Raw genomic sequence first — 21695 nt, 5'->3', positions numbered from 1 at the left:
TGGATCACTGCATAAAATATTGTGTTCAGGCCATCTCAAATTCTTTTTGGAATAAGGGAGGGTAAAAGAAACAAATCAGGAGGATACAATAGGTAATAATCAATATTTATTGAGTGTTATTGGGACTCAGTCTCATCTTCTGATACCACGAGATGGTACTAAATGTTTTGTAGATTTTATTTTCCATAATCTTCACAACATCCCTTCTTTACAGATAAGGAAACTGAGGCTTAAGACAGATGGAGTGACTTGAAAACAAATAAATTGTCTTAATTTATTTACATACAATGATTAACAGAACTAGGATTCAAACCAGATCTGTCTTACTTCAAAATATATTCATTATCCTGCGTTTAGTTTGTGCAACTCCTGACACCTGCATTGACTGAGCAAACTTGTAAAAATATGGTACACTGCCTTCAACATAAAATATATAGCTCATCCCCTTGGAGATTTACATTTAACTTTCAGTGACTTTATATTATTTTTTAAAATCTGACTTTCTTTTTCCCCTCCTCATATCTGATATAATATTTTCTGTTTATCACCTGCCTACTGATCATTTAAAAGGATTGTTTTAATTCTTCACTATATTTTATTTAGTTCAAATTAAAATTCATTTAATTTTTAAGGATTTTGATTTCTATTTTTTAATTGCTTTAATTTTAAAAGCTCTCTTAATTTTTTATAGTTCCATGCCACAGGAATCACCACCACTCCTACCTCCCATTTCTAGAAGACATTTTTCTATCTGTTCAGAACTTCTCAGAGTTGGGGATCTTGCCTTTCCCTTGCCCCTACCCATTGGATGTACAAAAACAATGACTTACAGAATTTTACATTGCACAGGATTTGCTTGGCTGAAAATAAAATTTTTCTTCTATCCTACCACCAAGTTTATTTTTTTGCTGGCAGAAATCTGATGTTAGACTATCAATAGGTCTTTCAGTCACTCTCATAAGGTCATTATCACATACCACTGAGACTTTACTGTTTCTCAATGTCTTTACCTGTAAAAGACTGAAAACACCTTCCATTTTCATTTATGTAATACAATATGTACACACACACACACACACACACACACCCCTGTTTTGGTCCTTTCATAAAAGTGTTAGATGTTGATAATTTCTTTCTTTCTCTTTTTTTTTTTTTTTTTTTTTTTTTGAGATTGGAATCTCGCTCTGTCGCCCAGGCTGGAGTGCAGTGGCACGATCTCGGCTCACTGCAACCTCCGCCTCCCAGGTTCACGCCATTCTCAGCCTCCTGAATAGCTGGGACTACAGGTGCCCGCCACCATGTCCAGCTAAATTTTTTTGTATTTTTAGTAGAGACAGGGTTTCACCGTGTTAGCCAGGATGGTCTCCATCTCCTGACCTCGTGATCTGCCGCCTCGGCCTCCCAAAGTGCTGGGATTACAGGCGTGAGCCACCGCGCCTGGCCGAGGTTCATAATTTCTTACCAGAAACTGTTGGGGCCAAAAGTGTTTCAGAATTCAGAATTTGTGTATTCCATATATTCCTGAATACCACCTGCAGAGTCTGTGGGATGACTCCATCATAAAACGCATTTTCTCTATGCAGCAAAATGAGTAAATATTCCCTATAAATTGGATAATGCATATTAGTAGTCTTAAGTCAATGACACACTAAAGTTAAAAAAAAAAGTTTGTTTATTAGAGCTTTTTTGGACCTTGGATTTGCAGATGAAGGAGTGTGATTTTTATTAGTGGTAATTAATTTTAAATCACAAAGCTTTATGTTTAAAACAATTACAGTGTGATATAATAGCCTGCCTTACCTAAGTTGGCTTTCGGAATTGTCTTTACTATCTAGCTGGACCAAAGGGATTCGAGTAAATCTCTTATTGTCCTCTATTGGGATTTTACTTTCCATTCCCCGGTAATAATCTTGAAGGAGTCTCTTCGTATCTTGGAAACGGTTCAGTTCTGCCTTTAATAGCAAATGTGAATGTTAATATCCAAGAAAGAACAAGCTGATCCGTACATATTTCCGATATAAGCCTCTGAAAGTGCTATTTTGGAAACATTTACATTGAAAATAATTTTCTGGAAATTAAGAAGGAGCATTGGTTATAAGTCTATATCTAAGATTTTCATTAAAATTAACTAGTGACTTTGCATTCTCTACATTTATGAAACATGATTCTACTTAACAAAATGACTTTTCTATGCCTCTTGACATTGTGACAGTTACAGAATGTATGATGTTTCAAGTAATGCATGCTATTCACTATTTTAACATTAGCAATTCCTGTGTCCTAGATTCAATCAGCCAATATAGTAGCAAACTTCTTTGTCATAGGTAGCATATGAGTTGATATGGGAGATGTCAAAAAACACTATACATACAAATACAAAATACAAATACAAAAAGACACTAGGTTCTGGTTCACTAGAGCAACCTAGCTGTGGAGAAACGACAAAGGGCAACATAAAGTTTTTTTTTCTTTCTTTCTTTTTTTTTTTTTTTTTTTGTTTTCTTTTTGAGACAGAGTCTTGCTCTATCATACAGGCTGGAATGCAGTGGTATGATCTCAGCTCATTGCGACCTCCACCTCCTGGGTTCAAGCGATTTTCCTGCCTCAGCCTCCTGAGTAGCTGGGTTTACAGGGCCCTGCCCCCACGCTCTCCTACTTTTTGTATATTTAGTAAAGACAGGGTTTTGCAATGTTGGCCAGGCTGGTTTTGAACTCCTGACCTCAGGTGATCTGTCCACCTCAGCCTCCCAAAGTGCTGGGATTACAGGCGTGAGCCACTGCACCCAGCAACATAGAGTCTAAAGAATAGTTCTCTTTCCACAATTTCCTTTCTTGTTCAATACGCAGAGAAGAGAGATAATTCAGTTCCTCCAGTGCTCACAGCTAAACCCTTCTGCTTGCTTTGCCAGTAAGTACCTTGTGAAAAATGGAGCAGCCCAGAGGAGCTGGTGGGAAGGTGAGCATCGGTCACTCCCTTGTTGTGACTCCCTGTCAGCAAAGGTCATTTCCTTTTGTGGTATGCATACGCTGAAGTGTGTGCATAGTTAGATTCTGCACAATGCCAACAACACAAACGTAGAATGTGGTATTTTTCAACCTGTCTCCCACTGGGTTTAGGACAATATCGTGTATATCTGTGCTTCTCTTTGTTAGTGTAAACATGACCTCCAGACTTTACTTTAGTCACCTGGGCTACTCAGTACCTGAGGGCCTAAATATTGAAGCTCCTTACATAGACGAATTCCACGATATCTAGCTAATTACAGAAAGCATCTTTTTAAAAAGGAAAACAAAATTGACCTAATGTTCAAAGTCTTATCTAAACCAAACTCAAAGATATTTATGAATTTATCAATTATGTCACTACTTATTTTGTAAAATATCAAGAAATATTCTCTTATTGCCATATTCACAGTACAGAATAAATAAATGTCTGGTTTTTTACTGTAGTCTACAATAAAAGACAAGAACAGTTTCAATAAGTCTGTGTTTGATACAGAAAAGGTTAAGCCAAATCGCTCCTGGAAAAAGCTGTTTTCTGTACTATTCAACTTTTCTAACTAAATGACTGAAACAGGAAAAAATTAATTTGGTGAACTTGCATCTAAGTTAAAAAATAAAAGTACCATTTATGTATTGTTTTACATTACAGAACATTTTTAATAGTCTCCTTGGATTTTAAACATAAATACATATTTAAGTAGTTTTTTAAACTAGCATTTTGAAATGACAAGAAAAACTAAACCTTTTTCTCTTTCCTTGCAAAACAACCAAATTAAGTTTTAAAATATTAATGTATGAACAAATCCTACAGTTTGACAACAAGTGTTTACACCTGTCATGCTTAGGTTTGGTAAAACAGGGGTGAAAAATGAGTCTTGTAAATTTTACTTATGAGAACTTGCAGAATGCCACATTTATGGTGAATTGGATCATATAGAAACCCAATTTGTACAGACTGAATATTGACAACTTTGGGGAATTAAAATAAGTGTGTTGAGGTTATAAAAATTATTAGTCATTAAATCATAGCATTGTATTATTTAGTAAATAAATTTAGAAATCAGGAAATTATTTCCTCCTTAACTTATAGAACTAAACTATTTAATAAAGATTAGGTTTAGTAGAGCTTCTTTTATACAGTTGGTATTTGGGACAGTGCTGTTCTCTGTGCCTTAGGCTTACCTTACTATAGTGATTATCTTATATAAAATATTAATTTATTTTTAGAAGGCATAATTTAATTAACTAAATCTGAATAAGATGCCATACCATATCCAAGATTTTCATAAAGGCAGAATTAATCAAAATTCCTGTTACATTTATGATAACTTGTAAACAATATTTTCTCTTAAGATTTTTAATTGTGACAGAATCTTAGATTTAAAAGGAATTTTAGAAATCATCTAGCATAGCATTTTCTAAAACACATTTTGTAGAAAACTTGTCCTATAGGCAGTTAATGAGTACCTTGTTGGGGATGAAACAAAAACTTCTCAAGGTCAAATAGTGTAGAAAATAGAAATAGAAAAAGGATTTCCTTCCTGTAGGGCATTTCAATATCTAAATATGTCGATACACTCGTCAGTCTCCCAGGGAGAGGGAGGAAGGCTAGAGTAGATAGCACTTCCCAAAGTCATTTTATCACAGAGTCCTTGTTTTGTGAAACATCTTGTAGGACTAATGTCTATGAACCTGCTTTGGGATACATTTATCTAGCTGTCTGTTATTCAATACCACAGATTCTTAAAGGCTTTCTCTAGTGTACTTTCCACTGGTCCTCCAAAACCATGTGCAAACTTCTGCTTTTGAGCATCCTGGACAAAAAGCTCATTGCCTCCAAAATCTGTTACTTGATGGGCTGTTCATTAGGCTCTTTCTTTAAATATTGAATTGAAACCTCTTCTTTTGTAATTTCCACCCTTGGTTTTTATAGGATCTTATTGGTCAGTGCAAAATAGGGCTCTCTTCAGTTCTATGTGGCAAACTTCCAACTATTTGAACAATAAAGCAGTGGTTAGGAATACAGTAGACACTCCCTTATCCATGGGGGATAAGTTTCAAGACCCTCAATGGATGCGTGAAACCTCAGATAGTTCCAAACATTATATACACTATGATTTTTCATCTGATAACTAAATTGGCTACTAAGTGACTAACAGATGGGCAGGTAGCATCTACAGGGTGGATATTATGGACAGGGGGATGATTTACGTTCTGAGCAAGACAGAATGAAACAGTGTGAGACTTCATCACAGTACTCAAAATGGAGCACAATTTAAAACTTATGAATTATTTATTTCTGGAAATTTCCATGTAATATTTTCAGACTGTGGGTAACAAACTATGGAAAATAAACCCGAGGAGAAGGGGAGCTACTGTACTGGCTTTGAAGTCAGATGGGCAAATTGTTTCACCTGTGTTTGTCTCAGTTTCCTCATTTGTGAAATGAAAATAATGGAACTTGCAGTGGGCCAGGGGTGGTGGCTCACTCTTGTAATCCCAGCACTGTGGGAGGCAGAGGCGGATGGATCACCTGAGGTCAGGAGTTCGAGACCAGCCTGGCCAACATGGTGAAACCGTGTCTCTACTAAAAATACAAAAATTAGCCAGGCGTGGTAGTGGGCACCTGTAATCCCAGCTACTTGGGAGGCAGAGGTTGCAGTGAGGTGAGATTGCACCATTGCACTCCAACCTGGGTGCAAGAGTGAAAATTTGTTGGGAAGTTTTAATGTATTATATGTGAAAATCTTTAGAATGGTGCCTGGCATATACATATTAAGAATTTAGGAAATGTTAGATTTTATTTACTGCTTTTTCCTCTTTATTCCTTGTTGGTCTTAGATATTAATTCAATTTCTCAAGATAAAAGTCCTATATCTAGGGATTATTAAAATATTGAGTCATATAATATTTTCAAAGGTGGTATGTATTGCTGTTAATCAAGAATGATTCATAAAACTTATCTGCCTTCATTATTGGTTTTCAGCTATTTCTGCCATAAGCTTTTGATACAACTGTTTATAATACTTGATTTTTGCTTGCCCAAACCAGTGTCATGGGGATGCTATCCAGACTGGTCTAGGCTGCTTAGGCACCTCACTTTAATCTTTGCATACAACTCAAGCCATGTGGATGTGTCCTCCTGGTTGTGGCCCGGCTTTGTCCTCTGCTTTGGATAACATCTTTCTAACTCCATCTTCTCTTTCCAATCCAGATTCCTAACATGGTTGCATGGGGTCTTCACTGTCCTGGTATCCTGATTTCTTGAAATCTTCTACCTGAGGGGCTGCTCCTGCCTCTCAGATTTCTGCTGATATTTCAGACCTTCTGTGGTCTGGCCTATGCCTGAGCCATGAATTGTCCCTTTGAAGGCTGGAAGTACCAGCATGTATTGGTCCTTTGATGAAAAGACATTTACTGAACACCTATTATGCACTAGCTGTAGGGATTGCCAGATAAGTACTCTCATTTCCTGTAGTATCTCTTTATCTAAGTTAATCAACTAAAGACCAGAAATGTACCCTTTTCCATTCTCTCTCTTCACTCCTGTTGTTTTAGGAAAAAAATACTCATGTACACACAACTTGAACAAAGACAGCCTTCATATTCTCTTCAGTTTGACTCAACTTTAGACAGGCTGCTTCCTGACTCTAGGCCCCACCTCCCTTTTGTTAGAGCATTTGCTTTAAGAAAACTTGACATTGTAAATCCTTTCACTGTTCCTTTGAGATGTAAATCTTTTCAAAAGCCTCCTACCATTTGTACAACCCAGAAAAGAATGTCTTTCTCAAGGACCTAAAAACCATCTCTTTGTAATGTAATTAATCATCAAGGAATACAGTGCCTCTGTCTCCCAGTTCCTGTGTGAGAGTAGGAGCCTAACTTCACTAGGTGCATTGCTTCAAGTCCTAAAACTACCTCCTGTGATGAAGATTGTAGAAAGTTGACTTTTCCTTCTGATAACATCAATTGGCAAACACAGTTGGCCTATGACCCATACCTTCTAACCTACTCCGGCTCTTAAAAACTCTCTAGCCCTTTGTCTTGGCAGAGTTGGGTTTGTGCTTTCTCCCCTATTTCTGGCAATGGTGTCAGAATAAAATCAGCACCTGTCTTCTAATCTTGTCCTGTGCAACTTTTTTTTTAACTTAATAGGCTGCAAATATAAGTTAATCAGGTTGCATTGATTATGGTCTGTTTTTCTAGTCCAGCATTGGAAAACTTTTTATTTTCAGGAATCAAATGTCTGCTTGGCCTGATCTTGCCTATGTTTGTTGTGGTCAGGCTGCTTTCCTGGGCTTTCTTTGTTCACTTACGGGGTCTGCTTTGAGAGTCTGGTGAGGTAACTCAGTTGTAGACACTATTTCTACTGTGGCTTTCTACATATCTAGGCCACCTGGAGCAAAGCTGGTGGGTAGTTGCTTGGGATGCTTCCAATTTGGGTGCATATTGGGCTGGACCAAAATGTATTATTTCAGCTAGCTTTCTTGGTGAGTTGGAGCTCATACCAGGCATAGTGCTATACCAAAATGAGCCCTGAACAGACCTCTCATATTCCCAAGAAAGTGTCATATGAGGGACTGAGGGATGAGGCTGTGAAGGGAAGTACCTGGGTCATTGTGACCACTGCTCTTACCTGCATTAGGGAAAAGAAATGGTTCATTGTCATTCCAAGAGAGTCCTGTAACCAGCTCTCATTAATGATGTCAAGCCGCTCCTGCTCTGCCTCTTCCTTCCGGGCATCACAAATGTCCCACAGGCGGTCTCGCAGATCCTAGACAGAAAACAAGCATTGGCATCGTCACTATGCTTTAGACCGCTGCTCAAACCACCTAGGTGCAATAAAACTAAAATCCTTTGCCTCTCTTAAAAATGTCTCTAAAGAAATTTTACACCAATTGAACTCCTGTATTGTATGTGCTCATTCAACCAATATTCATTTTGAGTCTATTCGGTCAGTCCCTCATGTCTGAAGAGGACCTCACCACATCATATGTCTATGCCTACCACAAACCCACTATGTTTTACTTTATTCATGAATGGCTATGTTTTATGTGCTTTAATCCTTCCTAAAAAAAATGTGTTTGATTGAAAAAGTCATTTCAGTGAATTTTTTGGGGGGAAATGGCAATTGTTGGTGGAAAAAATATGCAGCTGTATTAAATCAGGGGCATAAATTTGTTAATTAATACCACAGGTGTAACATATTGTTCACCAAAAAAATATATATCACAGTGTTTCTTTATCCACTCATTGATTGACAGGTATTTGGGTTGGTTCCACGATTTTGCAATTGTGAATTGTGCTGCTATAAACAGCGTGGGCAAGTATCTTTTTCAAATAATGACTTCTTTTCCTCTGGGTAGATACCCAATAATAGGATTGCTGGATCAAATGGCAGTTCTACTTTTAGTTCTTAAAGGAATCTCCACACTATTTTCCATAGTGTCTGTACTAGTTTACATTACCACCAGCAGCGTAGAAGTGTTCCCTGATCACCGCATCCTCGCCAACATCTACTGGTTTTTGTTTTTTTCATTATGGCCATTCTTGCAGGAGTAAGGTGGTATCACATTGTGGTTTTGATTTGCATTTCCCTGATCATTAGTGATGCTGAGCATCTTTTCATATGTTTGTTGCCTATTTGTATATCTTCCTTTGAGAATTGTCTATTTATATCCGTAGCCCACTTCTTGATGGGATTATTTTTTTTCTTACTGATTTGAATTCATTGTAGATTCTGGACATTAGTCTTTTGTCAGATGTATAGATTGTGAAAATTTTCTCCCATTCTGTGGGTTGTCTGTTTACTCTGCTGACTGTCCATTTACTGTGCAAAAGCTGTTTTGCTTAATTAGGTCCCAGCAATTTATCTTTGCTTTTATTGCATTTGCTTTTGGGTTTTTGGTCATGAAATCCTTGCCTAAGCCAATGTCTAGAAGGGTTCTTCCAATATTATCTTGTAGAATATTTAGTTTCAGGTCTTAGGTTTAAGACCTTATTTCATCTTGAGTTGATTTTCGTATAAGGTGAAAGATGAGGATCCAGTTTCATTCCCCTACGTGTGGCTAGCCAATTATCCCAGCACCATTTGTTGAATAGGGTGTCCTTTCCCCAATTTATGTTATTGTTTGCTTTGTCAAAGATCAGTTGGCTGTAGGTATTTGGGTTTATTTCTGGGTTTTCTATTCTGTTCCATTGGTCTATGTGCCTATTTTCATACCAGTATCATGCTGTTTTGGTTACTATGGTCTTATGGTATAGTTTGAAATCAGGTAGTGTGATGCTTCTAGATTTGTTCTTTTTGCTTAGTCTTGCTTTGGCAATGTAGGCTCTTTGTGGTTCCATATGAATTTTAGAATTGTTTTTTCTAATGCTCTGAAGAATGTTGGTGGTATTTTGATGGGGATTGCATTTAATTTGTAGATTGCTTTGGGCAGTATGATCATTTTCACAATATTGATTCTACCCATCCATGAGCATGGTATGTGTTTCCATTTGCTTGCTGTCTTAATTTAATTTAATGTAACTTAATTTAGGAGAGCTAAGTAATTAAACATGAGGCCAAAGTACATAAGAAAGTGGCAGCCCTTTATTGCAAATATGCACACTCTTGGGTGAGGTTCTTTGGTCCTCAGGTGTAGGGGGGCCAGGGAAGTCGTGCAGGCGCTCTCGGGTGAGGTTCCCCTGTCCACGAATGCAGGGGCCGAAGAAGTCACGCCAGCTCCTGCCGGCAGCGGACTTTTATGCATTGGTACTGGAAGGGGGAGGGCAGTGGGCGGGATAAGGGCGTGATAGGAGCGTCTCCATAGGCATGGCCAGGTAAGTTTCCATCTCTTCAGATTGACATCACCTGGCGCATGCTCGGTTGATCTGCATCTTCCCGGGCGCAGGCTGCATTTTCCCATGCGCGGGTAAGTTGGTGATGAAGAACCCGGAAACAACAGGTACTGCTCCATCTTGTTCACCTTCCTCCATCTTGTCCCTTCTCCCTCACCCAAACATTTGCGTCATTGTGTCATTTATGATTTTTTTCATCAGTGTTTTGTAGTTTTCCTTGTAGAGGTCTTTTGACTCCTTGGTTAGGCATATTCCTAAGTATTTCATTTTTTTTGTGTGCAGCTATTGTAAAAGGGGTTGAGTTCTTGATTTGATCCTCTGCTTGGCTGCTGTTGATGTATAGAAGAACTACTGATTTGTGTACATTAATCTTGTATCCAGAAACTTTGCTGAATTGTTTTATTAGTTCTAGGAGCTTTCTGGAGGAGTCTTTAGGGTTTTCAAGGTAAACGATCATATCATCGGCAAACTAACAGTTTGACTTCCTCTTTACTGACTTCAATGCGTTTTATTTTTTTCTCTAGTCTGACTGCTCTGGCTAGGACCTCCAGTATTATGTTGAAGAGGAGAGGTGAGAGTGGGCATACTTGTCTTGTTTCAGTTTTCAGAGGAAATGCTTTCAACTTTTCCCCATTCAGTATTATGTTGGCTGTGGGTTTGTCATAGATGGCTTTTATTACATTGAGGTATGTCCCTTGTATGCCAATTTTTGCTGAGAGTTTTAATCATAAAGGCATCCTGGATTTTGTCAAACGCTTTTTCTGCATCTGTTGAGATGATCACATGATTTTTGTTTTTAATTCTGTTTATGTGGTGTATCACATTTATTGACTTGTGTATGTTAAACCATCCCTGCATCTCTGGTATAAAAGCCACTTGATCATGGTGGATTATCTTTTTGACATGTTGTTGGATTTGGTTAGCTAGTATTTTGTTAAGGATTTTTAGCATCTATGTTTATCAAGGATATCAGTCTATAATTTCCTTTTTTGGTCGTCCTTTGCTAGTTTTGGTATTAGGGTAATGCTGGCTTCATAGAATGAATTAGAGAGGGTTCCTTCTTTCTCTATATTGTGAAGTAGTATCAAAAGGATTGGTATCAATTCTTCTTTGAATGTCTAGTAGAATTTTACTGTGAATCCATCTGGTCCTGGACTTTTATATGTTGGTAATTTTTAAATTACCATTTCAATCTTGCTGCTTGTTATTGGTCAGTTCAGGGTATCTAATTCTTCTTGATTTAAGCTAGGAAGGTTGTATTCTTCCAGGAATATATCCATCTCTTCTAGGTTTTCAGGTTTGTGTGTGTAAAAGTGTTCACAGTAGCCTTGAATGATCTTTTGTATTTCACTGAGGTCAGTTGTAGTATCTCCTGTTTTGTTTCTTAGTGAGGTTATTTGGATTTTCTCTCTTCTTGGTTGATCTTGAGAATGGCTATCCATTTTATTTTCAAAGAACCAGCTTTTTGATTCATTTGTCTTTTGTATTGTTGTTGTTGTTGTTCCAATTTTATTTAGCTCTGCTCTGATGTTGTTTTTTTTCCTTTCTTCTGCTGGGTTTGAGTTTGGTTTGTTCTTGTTTTTCTAGTTCCTTGAGGTGTGACCTTAGAATGTCAGTTTGTGCTCTTTCGATCTTTTTGATGTAGGCATTTAGGGCTATGAACTTTCCTTTTAGCACCACCTTTGTTGTATCCGAGGTTTTGGTAGGTTGTGTCATTGTCATTCAGTTTGAAGAATTTTTTAATTTCCATCTTGATTTTGTTTTTGATCCAATGCTCATTCAGGAGCAGGTTATTTAATTTCCATGTATTTGCATAGTTTTGAAGATTTCTTTTGGAGTTGATTTCCAGTTTTATTTCACTGTAGTCTAAGAGAGTGCTTGACATAATTTCAATTTTCTTAAATTTATTGAGGCTCATTTCATGGCCTATCATATGGTCTATCTTGGAGAAAGTTCTATGCTCTGTTGAACAGAATGTGTATTTTGCGGTTGCTGGGTGAAATGTTCATATATATCTGTTAAGTCAATTTGTTCCAAGGAATAGTTTAAATCCATTGTTTCTTTGTTGATTTTCTATCTTGATTACCTGTCTAGTGCTGTCAGTGGAATATTATTGTCCCCCACTATTATTGCGTTGCTGTGTGTCTCATTTCTTAGGTCTATTAGTGATTGTTTTATAAATTTGGGAGCTCCAGTGTTAGGTGCATATATGTTTAGGATTGTGATATTTTCCTGTTGCACAAGGTCTTTTACCATTATATAATGTCCCTCTTTGTCTCTTTTAACTGCTGTTGCTTTACAGTTTGTTTTGTCTGATATAAGAATAGCTATCCCTGCTCACTTTTTGTGTCCATTTGCATGAAATGCCTTTTTCCACTCCTTTACTTTAAGTTTATGTGAGTCCTTATGTGTTAGTGAGTCTACTGATGGCAGCAGATAGTTGGTTGGTGAGCTCTTACCTATTCTGCAGTTCTGTATCTTTTAAGTGGAGCCTTTAGGCCATTTACATTCAATGTTAGTATTGAAATGTGAGGTACCATTGCATTCATCATGCTCTTTGTTGCCTGTGTACTTTTGGTTTTTTTGTTTGTTTGTTTTGACTTTTTAACTCGTATTTTTGTTTTATAGGTCCTGTGTGATTTATGCATTAAAGAGGTTCTGTTTTGATGTGTTTCCAGGATTTGTTTCAAGATTTAGAGCTCCTTTTAGCAGTTCTTGTAGTGGTGACTTGGTAATGGCAAATTCTCTGAGCATTTGTTTGTTTGAGAAAGACTGTCTTTCCTTCATATACGATGCTTAGTTTCGCTTGATACAAAATTATTGGCTGATAATTATTTTGTTTGAGGAGGCTGAAGATAGGGCCCCAATGCCTTCTAGCTTGTAGGGTTTCTGCTGAGAAATCTGCTGTTAATTTGATAGGTTTTCCTTTATAAGTTACCTGGTGCTTCTGTCTTACAGCTCTGAAGATTCCTTCCTTTGTCTTAACTTTGGATAACCTGATGACAGTGTGCCTAGGCGATGATTCTTTTATGATAAATTTCCCAGGTGTTCTTTGTACTTCTTGTGTTTGAATGTCTAGGTCTCTAGCAAGGCTGGGGAAGTTTTCCTCAATTATTCCTCTAAATATGTTTTCCAAGCTTTTATGATTCTCTTCTTCCTCAGGAACACCAATTATTGTTAGGTTTGGTCATTTAGCATAATCCCAGACTTCTTGGAGGCTTTACTCACATTTTCTTTTTCTTTTTTCATTGTCCTTGTTGGACTGGGTTAATCTGAGGACCTTGTCTTTGAGCTCTGAATTTCTTTCTTCTACCTGTTCAATTCTATTGCTGAGACTTTCCAGAGCATTTCAGGTTTCTAAAAGTGTGTACAAAGTTTCCTGAATTTTTGTTTGTTTTTTCTTTCAGCTACCTATTTCCTTGAATATTTCTCCCTTCACTCTTTGTATTGTTTTTTGGATTTCCTTGCATGTGGCTTTGCCTTTCTCTGGTGCCTCCCTGATTAGCTTAATAACTAACCTCCTTTCATTTTTTTTCAGATAAATCAGGGATTTCTTGGTTTGGATCCATTGCTGGTGAACTAGTGTGATTTTTTTCGGGGTGTTAAAGAGCCTTGTTTTGTCACATTACCAAGGCTGATTTTTTGGTTCCTTCTCATTTGGGTAGGCTCTGCAGAGGAAAGGTCTAGGACTGAAGGCTCTTGTTCAGATTCTTTTGTCCCTCAGGATGTTCCCTTGATGTAATACTCTCCTGCTTTTCCTATGGATGTGGTTTTCCTTGAGCCAAACTGCAGTGACTGTTGTCTCTCTTGTGGGTGTAGCCACCCAGTAAGTCTACCCTGCTCCGGGTTGGCACTGGGGGTTGTCTGCACAGAGTCCTATGATGTGAATTGTCTGTGGGTCTCCCAGCCATGGATACCAGTGCCTGTTCTGGTGGAGGTGGTAGGGGAGTGCAATGGACTCCATGAGGGTTCTTAACCTTGGTGGTTTAATGATCTATTTTTGTGCTGGTTGGCGTCCTGCCAGGAGGTGGTGCTTTCCAGAGAACATCAGCTATAGTAGTGTGGAGAGGGACCAGCAGTGGGCGGGGCCCTAGAACTCCCAAGATTATATGCCCTTTGTCTTCCGCTACCAGGGTGGCTAGGGAAGGACCATCAGGTGGGGGCAGGGTTAAGCATGTCTGAGCTCAGACTCTCCTTGGATGGGTTTTGCTGCAGCTACTGTTGGGGATGGGGGTGAGATTCCCAGGTCACTGGACTTATATGTACCTAGGAGGATTATGGCTGCCTCTGCTGAGTCATGTAGGTCGTCAGGGAAGTGGGGGAAAGCCGGCAGTCTCAGCCTCATGCAGCTTCCATGCAAACCAAAGGGCCGGTCTCACTCCCACCGGGCCTCTGCCAACAGCCCCGAGTCTGTTTCCAGGCAGTGGGTGAGATGGGCTTGAGAACTTGTTCAAGGATACCCACCTCCCAGCTGTGAAACAAAAGGGCTTGGGTCATCCCCCACCTGTGGAGTCTGCACACTGGATGTGCACCCCGCCCCCCCGAGCTCTGGCCAGGAGGCTTCTTGCCCAGTTCAAATTGTTACAAGGTTCAGCTACACGTCCTTCTCCCTGTGGAGTTTTACCCCCTGCTCCTTTGGCCACCCTCCCGATGGAACCCTGTGGTGCCTGGCGGGAATGGGCTGCTTGGGCACGCAGCGAGCTCCCAGTGCCTTTCTGCTACTTCCTCTACCCCTGTATTTCACTCAGCTCTCGAAATTGACTCAGCTCCAGGTAAGGTTAGAAACTTCTTCTGCAAACAGACTTTCAGTTTCTCCAGTGAGGGTGTGTTCAGGAGAGGAGGGTCTCCCTTCCCACTTATGCAGCTGGGGCACTCATAGTATTTGGCATGTCTCCCAGGTCCCGCAGGAGCAGTCTGCCTCCTTCAGAGGGTCTGTGGGTCCTCTCGGGATTGCTGGTTTGTTCTTGCAGTTGATCTGGAGCTAAAATTCACAGTGCAAGCCTCCACACACTGCTCTGTCCAGAGTTGTAATCTAGTCCTGCCTCGTATCTGCCATGATGATCCAGTTTTGTTTGTTTGTTTGTTTTTGTTCTTTTTAGGCAGAGTCTCATTCTGTCGCCCAGGCTAGAATGTGCCGTGAGCGTGATCTTGGCTCACTGAAGCCTCCACCTCCCAGGTTCATGCAATTCTCCTCTTTACATATTTTTTAAAGAAAAGAGAGGACACAGCAGAGGAAAAAGTACAAAAGCAGGGCAACCTTGATTCTGGTTCTTTTTCTCCTACGGACTCAGTGTGAAACCTTTGCAAGTAACATCATGTCTGTGGCTCAATTTTGTAATGGACAAAATGAGAACAATGCAACAGCAGAACCTCTCTATTAATTTAATACGATTGGAATGAAATAATTGAAGAACAAGGAATATTACCAGGGATAAAAAGGGATTAAAGCAATGAGTTTTTGTTATGAACTTGCCCAGAGGCATTGCTGGTTTTCACATTTTATTTAGCAAGAATTAGGGAATTACTAAATCTATAAATCAGAGATGTATTTAAGAGAGATTCATAACTATTAATTGAGAAGATCATGCAGACTAAATCATTAAAAACTTCTATTCTTACAAAAGTTGTAAAGACTTTCCACTGGGTAAAAACCCACATTCAACTTATGTGGTGCTTACTAGAGATACATAAAACAAAATGACACAAAAAGGTCAGTGTGGAAACTTATATGACCACATACAAATTAAAAATAAAGGAAGGTTTATGGTATTTATATAAGATAGCAGTCAAATTTAAGACAAAAACACTTTGGACACAAAGATTTTATACCATAATGAGGAACAGGGCAACTTGGGCACAGAATCCCAACACTACTGCTTACTATGTTGGCTTCTTTACCATATTTGTTAATCTATAAAATGGGAGTATTACTAGTACCTGTCTCAGAGGGTGGTTGTGGGGATGAAAAAGACAGTGCCAGAACATAGTGCATGCTCAGCATTTAGTTATTACTGTTGCTGCCTTAAAATTGATGAAAATCAAAAACCGTAGCAAGGAAAATGGACAGAAATGTAATAGTCACAGAAGTTTTTCCACTTACTTTCACCAGTTTTTACAAGATCATGTAGCTATAAAAATGTCAAAAAAAAAAAAAAAAAAGGAATAGAGTGCTTATTTCAATCAGAATTACCTGTACCCTTTTAAAAATAAATGTGATACAAGGATTTATACTAAATCTAATTAGTTTGGTCATAAGGAATGAAACAAAGGCAGGTTTATTTATTTTTTTTAACTTGACGTCAGAAGTTTCTCTATTGTATACTGTTGCTGAAGATCCACTGCTAAAAATGTTATAATGTCTTTGATAAGGTTGATTTGGCCAAAATTTACTGAACCTTCCAAGTAGAAATTATGTATGTTGTTCTCTAGTATCCATGGATAATTTCTAATATTCAAATTTCTACTCAAAGTTTATTTTTCTTTTTTTTTTTTTTTTTTTTTTTGAGACGGAGTCTCGCTCTGCCGCCCAGGCTGGAGTGCAGTGGCCGGATCTCAGCTCACTGCAAGCTCCGCCTCCCGGGTTCCCGCCATTCTCCTGCCTCAGCCTCCCGAGTAGCTGGGACTACAGGCGCCCGCCAGGTCGCCCGGCTAGTTTTTTGTATTTTTAGTAGAGACGGGGTTTCACCATGTTAGCCAGGATGGTCTCGATCTCCTGACCTCGTGATCCGCCCGTCTCGGCCTCCCAAAGTGCTGGGATTACAGGCTTGAGCCACCGCGCCCGGCCCAAAGTTTATTTTTCTTCCCTTGACCATTCTTTCTAGAGGTTTCTCTGCCTTTATTGCCTGGATTGAATTTTAAGTTTAATATGTTTTATTTGCCAAATTTTAAATTTAAATTTAATTCCAAGTTTTTAAGAATTATCCTCATGAATTCCTTTCTCCTTTCCTCAGCTTTATTTTCTAGCTTCTTTTTGAAGTTATATTTATTTCTATTCTTCCATACCTAATAATAAGTGAAGAAAAATAAAAGTGACTGTGTCCACCATATCTAACCATGTAGCTAAATATCCACATATAATATATATATATATATATATAATGTAAGTCTATGTTAATATATTTTAGAGTCTTCTCACATCATTGGATTAACTTTCTGAAAAAAATTAAATGAGATTCCTATCGAAGTAACATAATATTTTAAATATTTAAAAGTAAAATAAAGAACTATAAAAGTATTAAAAATTGTGTTACATTTCTATATAATCTTGGGGTGAAGTATTTTTTAATTGATCACAAAAAAGCTACAAAGGAAATTTCCTTATTTATCTATATAAACTTAGAAAACTTTCTGCATATTAAAACTCACTTCAAACATCAAACTGGGAATATATATGTATTATATGATCAACAGATGGCTTGTTTCCTTAATACATAAAAAGATCTTAGAAGTCAGTAAGAAACAGAGCATACTCCATCAGAAAAAGGGGCAGAAATCACAAACAGATTTCAGCAGGAGGAAAATACATGGCCATTAAACTCAGGAGAAAATGATCAACTTCAATTGTAAATTCAAGAAAAAATGTAAATTACAGGAATATATTCATATTTTTACCCATTAAATTGGCAAAGATTAACAAAAAAGAATCTAATATTTGATATAAATCTAATAATTTAGATTTAAAATATTTGTATAATTTAAAATATACAAATCTGATATTTGCATAATCTCTTAGTTGGCATAAAATTTACAAGTTCTTACTGTGTAAATTTTTCAAATTGTAAATTTTTAATATATTTTAAAAACCTTAAAAATAAGCATAATCTTAAACAATTTTCACTTAAAAAAGTTTGCCCATGGAAATAATTAAGGATGTGGTCAATAGTTAGCTGGATGAAATTTTACTGTAAAATTCTCTGTAATAAAACGTTGGTACTCAAGAAATTGTTAATAAGATGGTGACTAAACATAGAAATCTGTAAAATAAATGATATAGTCCACTAGTCATATCTTTTAGTCATAAAGATGATGTTGTAGATGAATGTTTATTGAAAAAGAAAACATGTTCTATTGATTTAAAAAGAATGTTACAAAACAATACATATTTTGCTATTAAATTTTTGTAAAAACTATCTGGAAAGACATGCAGATGTGCACCAAGGTAGCAACCACCATTGACTATTAGGGATTTGTCATTTTAAATTTTGCTTCTTATTATCTAATTTATCTACAATAAACACATGTTGCATTTGGAATTAGGAAAAAGGAAATCCCAAATAAGATATTTTAAATTTCCAAATCTTCTCATTCTCTGCCAACAATCACCTGACTAATATGGGGAAGAAGTATGCAGGAAGGCTGGCTTTATGAATAGGTAGGAAAAAAGAAAACAGAAAAAAAAAAATTGTAGGGCTTATATAGATATTAATTACTCTTTGAAGAGTGTCAATGAATAGGCAAAATACTTCGATTTTACCAGGATATTTGAACACCTGTTGGGATAAACCCTTCAGCACCTACCCTATCACCCAAGCCACAACGACGCCTTGCTTCCATTGCAAAAGCTTCCTATCTGGTCTTCCAATGTGTCTTCCTGCTGTTTTTACTCTACTGTAGACTCTTTTAAAACCAGAGAGCAATACTTCCTGTTCTCACTCAGATCAATAGCAATATTCTTGTATTAACCTCCAAGGCCTTAGGTAATCTGGTTACCTAACAATCTCTCTGACCCTATCATCAGTCAACTGTTGCCTAGCTCACTCTGCTCCAGACATACCAGTCTCCTTGCTGTTCTTCAAACACATCAAGTGTCCTCCCCCTTCAGTGTCATTGCTCTCGTTTTCGTCTGTGCCTCATACACCCTTTCTCCAAATATTTACATGGCTTATCCAATCACTTCTGTCCTCAGTCTGTTCAAATGCCACCTTCTCAGTGAGATTTTCCACAGCCACTGTTTACAAAATGGCACATCCAACTTTCTTTTCTTGCCCTGCTTTCTTGTTCTCTACATAGCTCTTATGACTAAGGACACATTCACTCTATGCTTATTTGTTTATTGCTTATTCTGTGTCTCCTGGACACAAGGATATAAACACCGTGTGGTCACAGATTTATTTTGTCCACTGATGAATCCCTAGCTTCTTTAATAGTGCTAGGACCATAATAGATGCTCAATAAGTATTTATTGAGCAAATGAATGGGGCATGGGTTTGAGATTGACAATGTTTTAATTACATAAATCAATATTTGGGTCATAATCATTTTTGACTGTTAGTGATCTATACTTAAGGTAGTAGCAAGGTACCCCTCTGATGGGATCAGGGGGACTGTCAATTTAAAAGGAAAGATGAAGGGTAAGAGAATGAAATCAGGTTTTTTGTACATCAGAGGCCCCTTTCTAAAGCATCAGAATAATATAATTCATTCATGAGTTTATGAAAATCTGCTTGTCATTGTGCTTGCTGGAGCACTACCAGGAACTGTGCTTGCTAAAGATACAAAGATGTGTAGTATTTAGTACCAGCCCTTAAGAGATCTATTCAACAGAGGCAATTCTAGGTTGTCCATGTCATTCCCTCATTCCCCTTCTCCTTGCTATCAACCAAATGTGTAACTCTGCTCAAGGCAGGAATGTGATTAACACCAGGTGTAAACACAGTTACATAGACTCACAAAGGGACTAAAGGACTATAAATCTACAAAACAGATGCCAAGAATGCGCTTGCACTGCGGGCTTGGCCCTTCTTTCCAGAAGTGTTGCTATGGTATTCTAATTCTAAACTCAAAGTACGGAAAAGCCGCTACTCTTGAAAGTTAGCTGGTTAGTAGTTCAAACCATTTTCTTTCTTCTTTCTCATCCTCATACCTCACAAAAGTAAGGAGCAAATGAGTTGGGGTTTTGCAGGACAAGATATGAAAGCCAGCTAACCCTATCCCAACAGGTCACTATTTCCTTACATTCACTCGTTGGTGTAGTTCAGCCTTTGTTTCCTCATCATCCCACAGATCATCAGGAAGGGAGTTGAAATCAGCCTGCCATTGAGCTACAAAATCTTGCTTGTGATCTGGACGCTTTAGAAATTCCTGGAAACTTGTTCTGTAGACATGAAGAGAATGAGATAAATTTTATATGTCATGCCTCTAAACTGTAAAATTCTAACTTTGGAAACTTTACTTACCTAATCTCATATAAGTAAGCAAGCACAGTATGCTGGTCTTCCCTCAGATGCCTGAGTACTGTTTTGATGGTGTTTATATAGGAATTTTCTATTAGTTCCCAGTAAGGTACTAAAAACGAAGGCATTTCCTGTTAAATTGTAAAGTATAGAAATTTTTACTTCAAAATGAAAGTTCTTCTGAATAATAGAGTCAAAGGAATAGTCCCAAGCAAAAAGTCAAGATGCAACTGCAACTACCTAAAGCGTTCCCTGTGAGACTTCTTGCTCCTCTTCTCTCCCACATCCCCTACTACAGCAATTCATATTCCAAATAATCCTCCATGTCTCAGCCCAGATATTATTTATTCCAGAAATTGGGGGGCCAGGCACGGTGGCTCCACTTTGGGAGGCCAAGGTGGGCAGATCACCTAAGGTCAGGAGTTCTAGACCAGCCTAGCCAATATCATGAAAGCCTGTCTTTACTAAAAATACAAAAAAAAATAGCCAGATGTGGTGCCATGTGCCAGTAATCCCAGCTACTTGGGAGGCAGAGGCAGGAAAATTGCTTGAACGTGAGAGGCAGAGCTTGTGGTGAGCTAAGATTGTGCCATTACACTCCAGCCTGGGCAACAAGAGTGAAATTCTATCTCAAAAAAAATTATTTATTCCAGAAATCCTTCCCAGATACAACAAGTCTGCAAGGTCACACACTGAGGTTCTGAGGTTCTCCCTTAGCATCCTGTACTTTTCCCATCATAACACTGATGCTGTCAATTGTAACATCATCATTTACTTGTCTGTACTCACCTCTAGAATGGCAGTCCCATAAAGCCAGAAACTGATTGCCTTGTTTACCATTATAAGAAGACTCTTCAAAAAGTTTATGAAAAATGCGCATTATGAAAAAACTATGCATAAATTTTGAAATTCAAAAGTTTTTATAAAATATTTGAACACATCTGAATAGGATGTAGTTTCAGACACTGAGAAAGATGAGATATCAGCTTGAAAAAAGCCCCTATCTGAGCAACATGAATTCTGCAAAAATTGAAACAAGAACAAACATCAAATTGCTGGTGAAGCTTGGGAGGAAAAATGGTGAAATCATTGATGCTTTACAAAAAGTTTATGGGCACAATGTTCCAAAGAAATTAGCAGTTTACTAACTGATCTTAAGAAGGTGAGATAATGTTGAAGATGAAGACTGCAGCAGTAGACCAATTCATATCAATTTTCAAAGAAAAAATTAACTTTTTGTGCCCTCACTGAAGAGGACCAATGATTAACAGCAGAACAATAGCCAACCCCACAGACATCTCAATTGGTTCAGCTTACACAACTCTGACTAAAAATAAAAGTGGAGCAAACTGTCCACTAGATGGATGTCAAAACCATTGTGCCCAGAATAGCGGTAGACAAGAGCAAAGCTTTCAGTAGAAATTGTTAACAAGTGAGATCAAGATTCTAAAGCACTTCTTCAAAGAATTTGTAATGAGAGATGACGTGTGACTTTATCAGTATGATTCTGAAGACAAAGCACAATCAAAGCAATGGCTACCAAGAGATAGAAGTGGTCCAGCCAAAGTAAAAGCAGACTGTATCAAGAGGAAAGGTCATGTCAACAGTTTTTTTTGTTTTTGGATGCTCGAGGCATTTTGTTTGTTAAATTTCTGAGGGGCCAAAGAAAAATAACATCTG

The 21695-nt window shown here is 37.9% G+C and overlaps 1 protein-coding gene across 1 annotated transcript in view; it reads right to left on the bottom strand.

The window, feature by feature from the left end:
• Nucleotides 1-21695, bottom strand: part of SPEF2 (sperm flagellar 2) — a 204192-nt gene that overhangs the window by 52167 nt on the left and 130330 nt on the right. The window contains exons 22-25 of the mRNA XM_010362911.2: nt 20019-20146; nt 19798-19936; nt 7640-7777; nt 1801-1952 (exon numbers count right to left, since the gene is read on the bottom strand). Of these exons, the coding sequence (XP_010361213.1) occupies nt 1801-1952; nt 7640-7777; nt 19798-19936; nt 20019-20146 (557 nt within the window). The remainder of the gene's footprint in view (nt 1-1800; nt 1953-7639; nt 7778-19797; nt 19937-20018; nt 20147-21695) is intronic.

The sequence above is a fragment of the Rhinopithecus roxellana genome, chromosome 3, assembly GCF_007565055.1.
Source record: "Rhinopithecus roxellana isolate Shanxi Qingling chromosome 3, ASM756505v1, whole genome shotgun sequence".
NCBI classification, from domain to species: domain Eukaryota; kingdom Metazoa; phylum Chordata; class Mammalia; order Primates; family Cercopithecidae; genus Rhinopithecus; species Rhinopithecus roxellana.
Note: the sequence above shows the minus strand (reverse complement) of the source record. Positions and strands in the feature narration are given on the sequence as shown.